Here is a 6,864-nt window from a genome sequence, read left to right as displayed (position 1 = left end):
AGGGACGCACCGGACAGATGAGGGACACTCGAACGCCCGTGGTGGCGATTTCGCTGTCGGGGTCCAGGCGTAGCTTCTCTTTCACTGCAGGGAGAGCAGAGGGCACAACATTTACCACAGCTCAGCCTTGGCACCGCTGGGGGAACAGCTCAACCTCAGCCCCTGGCTGTGTATGGATCATTTTCCCAGCCAGGGAGGGAATGAGCAGATGGATTCAGCTCCAGCCTAAGCACAGTGGGGTTTATTCCCTCCTCAGTCTCCTCCTGGCACTTTCAATTTGCAGCAAGTCCCCCCAAAAGTGAGCAAACAGCCAAATTGAGAGGGAAAACTCATCCCATCCTTTTTCTGTCAGGTTACCCAGCCTTTTCTTAGCACTGCTGRGCTCTCACTTTGGGTTTCTACTCTGGCCAGCTCCTTTATTGCAGCAGGACATTCCACAGGAGCCACAAACAAAGCCACAGGTACCCAGCTCAGAGCAAKGCAGCCACGCAAAACCAACCACAGCAGCCACCCAGCACAGCTTTGGGAACAATTAGATGGTAGGGAAGGAGCAATCCCACCCCTGCTGCTGCAGCCTGAGAGGAAAACCCAGAGGAGCTGCAGGGAAATCAAAGCAAGCAGCAGATGGGCAGGTCCCACGTGTGCAGGTCCCACACCGAGGTGAAAAAATCAACCAAACGAGCTTTGAACTGCTCCCCAACTCCTGAGGAGGAGCTGCTGCTCCCACTGCTGTCTGCAACAGCCTCTGACACTTCCATCACCATTTTTCTTTGGAGCAAATCAACCATTTCTTTTGACCTTTTCAGATCATAACAAGATGTCTCCAGACAATGAGGCTACACGCAGCTCTGCAACACCCAGCTTTAATTAGAGAGTGACTTCTCAGATGTGAAATTCCCAGGAGATTACAAGATTTGGGCTTGTTTTCCTCACATTAGGAGCCTTTTCATCCAAGCTTAATTTTTCATGAAGTTCTTTGTAAGAGCTTTCTCTGTGCATCAATTACTGGGAGATGTGGGCAGGAGAATTTTCTGGGCTCTCCTGATCAGGACTGAGATCCAAAGATCTTTGTTTGGCATCCAAAGCCATAATCTGTCCTCAGACAATGTTCCTGTATTAAATTCTGCAGAATTTTATGCAAAGGAAGATGAGTCAGCAGCAAGATGTGACCGAAGCCAAAGGGCAGTTTCAGTGACAGGGAATTATTTGCAGAACAGACCAGAGCTAGAAAAGCAAAGATTAGGAGCTCCTCAGGTTGGCCAGTTCTGGATATCCAAACAAATTCCAAGCAGTAAAACCCCAAGGAGCTGAAATAAGACATTGCTCTTATTTGGTTTTATTTAAAGTCACCAAATAGAACTGATCTGTGCCCTGAAATCCAGGTGTTTGAAGGCTGAATACACCTGGATCACCTTCCTTGGGAACTGCAACTGCAGGGGTGGCACTGGAYGGGMTTTAAGGTCCTTTCCAASCCAAACCATTCTGGGATTCCCTGATTTTTTATCCTTGGCAGGAGTTTTCCAGGATCTGGACAGTTCTAAAGACCATCAGGATCCACGGGGGCAGCTCTCCCAGGCAGAACTGAACAGTGAGAAGGTTTTGTCCAGCAATATGAAAAACTGATGAGCTCCACCTTGGAAAGGTAATTTCCCCTTATTTCCAGAACTGTTTTACACCCTCATASCAGGATGATTTACCTGAGTGGTTTGGGATAAGCATCTCTGGGGACCATCTCTTCTCTGAAGCTCTCAAGGCATATCAAAGTGCTGCAGGTGAAATGTCAGTGCCAGCCCCGAGGATCCCCCGGGCACTGGGGCAGCAGGACATTGTCACCAGGATCCCTGGCTCCAGAAACCTCCTTTGGGAATCACGAGGGTCAATTTGCAGCTCACACTGACTCAGGTGAAGGCATGAAGCCCTTCCAGTCACAACGACAGCGGCTCGGCACGACCTGGGACAAATCCTAAATTCAACTACAGAGCTGCTGCAGAACCACGGATTTGGGGGGGACTTCACACACACAGCTCAGCAAATCTGTTCAGATAAAAAGTGAGCTGGAGRAAAGCAAAAATACAAAATGGTGGTGGTTGTTGCTCAGGCTGCACTCACCGAGCGCTTTGCAGAGCTCCGGGTGTTTGATGCCGATGGTTTTCAACCTYTGCAGCAGCTCTGCTGAGGTCATCTGCCGCACCAGGTACAGCCCCACCGAGTAGCTCTGGGGAGAAGGAAGGCACAGGATGAGCAGGCTGCTCTGCAGGGCTGCCTGGGCAGCTCTGGGGGTTTTTTGGGTTCTCACCTTGCCATAGTTGCCCCAAGTGACCGTGATGCGGTTGGTGGCTGCTGACAGGTACATGAGGTGGGTGAGGTTGATGGGTCTGCAGGGCCTCTTGGGCTCCACCCCGGGTTTGTTGGATGGGTAGTAGCCCTAAAGCAGAGAGATTCAATGCAGATATTTAGTTTTTACTCCAGGTRGATCAGCTCTGTTAAATTCCACTCAGCCCCAAGTGTTGAGGATGGGGGGAGAAGGAGCTGAACACAATTCACAGCAAACAGGGTTGAGTCTTTATACAGAACAGTTCATTAACAACACAGCTAATCCTTTGAACCCAGCACTGCACTTCCATGCTCTGGAATTCATCAGAATTTCCTTCCAAATTGCCCAAATTTCCTCCCATATCCCCCAGATTTTCCTCCCAACCCCGCCAGGTCCTTACCGGCACGGAGCAGTAGCTGTGGTTCACCTTGACGGCGATGTTGGGAGGGTACTGATCCTCCTGAGGGGAACTGGTGTCTGTGTAGCAGATTCTGGGGGCAAAAAACACCTCCTCAACATCCCAGCACTCTGCACATCCCCACTCCCACAGGCCCAATCCCAATCCCAAATCCCCCAGCAAAGCCCATCCAGGGGTGACTCTGCTGTTTCCGCTCCAGGTTCAAAAGCAAAGTTTCAGAAGCTTCTGTGAGGCCCAGGAACAAACAGTTCACTGGAAATTATCTCTGGAGTCATGAAATCCRTGTTGAAACTTGCTGGGTTTTGCTGGAATGTTCCCTCCTCCCCTGCTCTGCCCCTGATGTTCAATGAACCCACACCAGACCTACCTTAGCACCACCTGAACYGATTTCACACCGGGTTGCAACTCCCTGGGAAATTAAAGAACAGAAACTTCTGATTAATTATGCAGAAAAAACAACCTACCCCAAAAAAATCACTCAAACCAGCTGCCAGACTCAAGAACTGTAGTTGTTCCTAATTTTTTTAATAGACCTTTAAAAAATTACCTCACAGATCCTTATTTAAATTGTACAATTCCCCCTGCAAATATCAGTGGTCCTGTAATTATTATTTTTTTCCTTCCTGATGCACCAACCCCCAGCTTTTGTCTGGGTTTTTAAAACTGTTCAGGTGCCTTCCGGTGATTTGTGAGAATTTCTAAAAACTGGGTTTTAAGGTCAGGTTTACCTGACARTGTTCAAGACTCTCTGTGTTTAATTATTCAGCTAAAGCTGTTCATGCAAACCAAGGGACTGAGTATTAAGGCACCCCTGTGAATATTGCAACCTTCAACAGGGCAGGATTTTAACTGGAATCAGGAAAAAAAGGGAAGGCAGAACAAGGGCATTTTAWCAGGAGGCAAAATAACCAAGATATTCTTTCTCCAGCTCTTTTGTTTTACCATAAAGAGAAATGTTTAAAGGTTTTACGCCGAATTTTCGGAGGAATTCTTCTGCATCAAAGAGCAAGGGAGCAGGTCAGCCAAGAGGAAAGCTCCCTGCCCTCTGAGGAGAGGCTTTGTTTGAGTCCAAAATTGCATCTCAGCAGAGGTCAGGGTAAATCCTATTTCCTGGGGCAGTTCCTACASCCTTCCCATCGAGGAAGTTTCCTTTCAGATGCAAAAAGCCTCGAACTGTGCAGTTTGAACTGGGGAGCAAAGGAAAACCAGCAGAGCTCCCCACCACCGGAGAATTCAGGTCATTGATGATTTCATTTTGCTCCTCCTGCCCAAATGCACCATTCCAGAGGGACTTTAGAGAGACACAAGTGAAACTCAAATGAATTTGTATCTCCTGCTCCCCTCAAATTTGCTTTGTCCTCAACCAAATTCTGCTTCCTCGCAGAGAAMAAAAGCTTCCACAGGGAGGAATTATGGAATTATGCAGCTGGATTGTCCTCAATTGTTAATACCCAGCGAGCAGTACCTGGAATTTCTGATCAGCTCCACTTGTCTTGGTGTTAATGCAAAAATGCACGGACTTTCCTGAAGCTTCTCATTATTCTGTGGAACTGAGGAGGGAAGGAAAAAAGTGTCCATCAAATTGATAACACCAGCTCTGAGCACAAGGTGATTTTAATGCTCTGTTTATCTCTAAATTTTGTTTGCTCCCACACCCCCAGAATTCCAGTTTTCACCTGTTTTGGTAATTCTGCTTGGATTAGAGTTTTGCTCATTTATTGCTCGCTGCTCAGTACAACCAACAAAGTCTTTGAATTTGCTTTTTCTATTTTTTAATTCTTTTCCTCCCCTCGAATAATTAAAGAGCCATCAGTTCACCACAGCATTGGTGTCACAGGGTGACCACAACCCCAAGAAGCCCAARAGGAGACCCAAGCCTGACACAAAAGCCTGAAACCACCGGACTGAGCAGACAGGTTCTGGAAAAGAAAGAAAACAACCCCAGYGACAAAAAAGATTAGCTCAGATAATAAAAAGGCAGCACAAAAAGCAGCTGGAAGAGACAAAACACAACTTCAAACCCCCTGACCTTGAGGGTGGGACAGCAGCTCACCCTCAGAGAGGCTTAACCAAAACCCAGCATTAACTGTGGCCTTTTGCACGCTGATAATTTTAAGATCAAGTGCATTTAATGTGGTGAAAATGAAGCTTGAGACGTGGAAAACTTTACGCCTTTGCGTAAATTCCTGTTTTATTTTCAGTTTTGGGTCTTCCAAGCAAAGTTCTGACCCTGAGGTGGTCAAAGTCATGGGAGGAACACAAAGAGGAAGTGCTAAAACAGCTTTTTAAAAATTATGTAGCAAGAATTGGGTGTTTTGCTTCACATCACTTCCATTGCAAGGCCATTCAAAGCCAACAGAATTTCCAAAGTAGGAAAGTGCACTTTTGTGTGAAAAAGAGGAGATGGAGGATAAAACCTCAGCAGCTCTTGGAAGAACTGGTGACAATCTGAGTCACTCCAGGTGCTTCCCTTTGGTCATTCTGCTTTAAAAATGTGAATGAAGCTTTCTAAAGTAAATTTTAAAAGTATTAATTCAGATACCTTTAATTCCAGTTTCAAAAATATCTCCTGACCAAAACAATCAGCAGAAAAGAAAGCATTTCATGAATTATTTTTAGAAAGTGATGATTGACAAGGACAATAACAAAAAGTCATTTWAATGTTTCTGATTAAGAAATTGTCCCATAAATAGTGTCCTGCTGATTGTTCAGCCACACAAAGACAAAGCAAASCTGATTAGGAAAAGTGAGAAGCTGCTCATGTTTTATTCTGCATTTCTATCAGCTCACTCTTCCGTTACAAAAAACATAAAATTGCTGYTGGAAAAGAAGCCCAAAATCTGGGAAGTGCAACCTCAGGGTACCTGAGCAGGTATTCAGCTATTACTGAGCAGCCAGGAAAAACAATTTATTTAAATATTTTCATTTAAAGCTAAATGTTATAAGATAACTGAATTTTACCCGTTTTCCAGGGCAGATGCCACTCAGCTCCTTGGCTTGTACAAGAACTGCTGGGATCAATTGAATTTAAAAGTTGCCAAAAGCAGGAGATCAATTTTTAAACCTGAGTTTTATCACCAAGCTCAGAGTGAGCCAAGGCTCAGAACTTCTAGAACCCACCAGGAACTGGCAAACTTTATCCCATTGTAATTGTAATGGATTCCAACCTCACCTGCCCCAGGGAAAAGAAGGATTGATTTCAGGGTTTTAGGTTTTTTTTTTCAGGGTTTTAAGGTTTCTGTCCTGTCCTTCCTTGGACACCTCCAGGGATGGGGATTCTACAGCAAACAGAGGCTGTCACAGTGAATATTTGGGCAAAACTCATTCAGAATTCCTCAGAGCACAGAGTTGCTGTCAAAACCACTGTATTCACTGTGTTTTACCCCCAAAAGTGCCAGAGGAGAGCACAGAGATCAGCCTGGGCACCACAGAGCTCGCACAAACACTCCCCTGAACCCAAAACACAGCACAGGAGACACCTCAGGGTTCATTCCCTGTCAAAAGGATCAGATTAATCTTCATTTTAAGAATTATCYACCCCAGAGAACAGCAAGATTTCACTAAATTACAATTCTTTCACATTGCCATCCTCAGCTCAACCAGAGAGTGTTCACAGCCATAACTCAGGTATTAAATCCATCCTTCAATCCCCTCAAACTGGGTGTGCACCACCCAAATCTGGGATTTCAGCTGGCCCACAACGGACCTCATTTCTCTGTTTTTAACTGCAGCCCCTCWGTCTCCAGGAATAACAGACATTTGAGAACTGCTGAGGGAATTTGCTTCCCTGCAGCCCAGAGGAGGCAGCGCCCAGCTCACCTTTGATCCCAAGGCAATCATCTCTGAGAGGCAGGAGAGCCTTTTCATTAAGGAATGTGCTTCCAGTTGAAGCCTGGAACACATAAATTAAACTTCCCTACTCCCAACCATGGCCATTTTTTGCTTAAAAAATCCCTTTTATAGCTCAGGGAAAGGGTTCTTCATTGCCATCGGTGTTCCAGATGGAATGAGAGCTGCAGGAGAGAAGCTGGGAAAATAAAAGAAGTGTCTGGAAGAGGCATTGGGTTTTGAGACCTGAATATGTGGCTGTGCCCAGCTCCTTGTGGCTCCACAGAAACCACTCTCAGCAGCA

General features: G+C 45.9%; 1 protein-coding gene across 1 annotated transcript in view; it reads right to left on the bottom strand.

Moving 5' to 3' along the window:
- The window catches only part of PIAS4 (protein inhibitor of activated STAT 4), a 15,769-nt gene that overhangs the window by 4,642 nt on the left and 4,263 nt on the right, over positions 1-6,864 (bottom strand). Inside the window, exons 2-7 of the mRNA XM_057387614.1 lie at positions 4,198-4,282; positions 3,100-3,141; positions 2,715-2,805; positions 2,297-2,425; positions 2,110-2,215; positions 11-84 (exon numbers count right to left, since the gene is read on the bottom strand). Of these exons, the coding sequence (XP_057243597.1) occupies positions 11-84; positions 2,110-2,215; positions 2,297-2,425; positions 2,715-2,805; positions 3,100-3,141; positions 4,198-4,282 (527 nt within the window). The remainder of the gene's footprint in view (positions 1-10; positions 85-2,109; positions 2,216-2,296; positions 2,426-2,714; positions 2,806-3,099; positions 3,142-4,197; positions 4,283-6,864) is intronic.

This window comes from Malurus melanocephalus, unplaced genomic scaffold (assembly GCF_030028575.1).
Source record: "Malurus melanocephalus ecotype Western Australia unplaced genomic scaffold, MMel_1.1 scaffold_1274, whole genome shotgun sequence".
NCBI classification, from domain to species: domain Eukaryota; kingdom Metazoa; phylum Chordata; class Aves; order Passeriformes; family Maluridae; genus Malurus; species Malurus melanocephalus.
The sequence above is the reverse complement of the archived record's forward strand: the minus strand, read 5'-3'. Positions and strand labels throughout refer to the sequence as shown.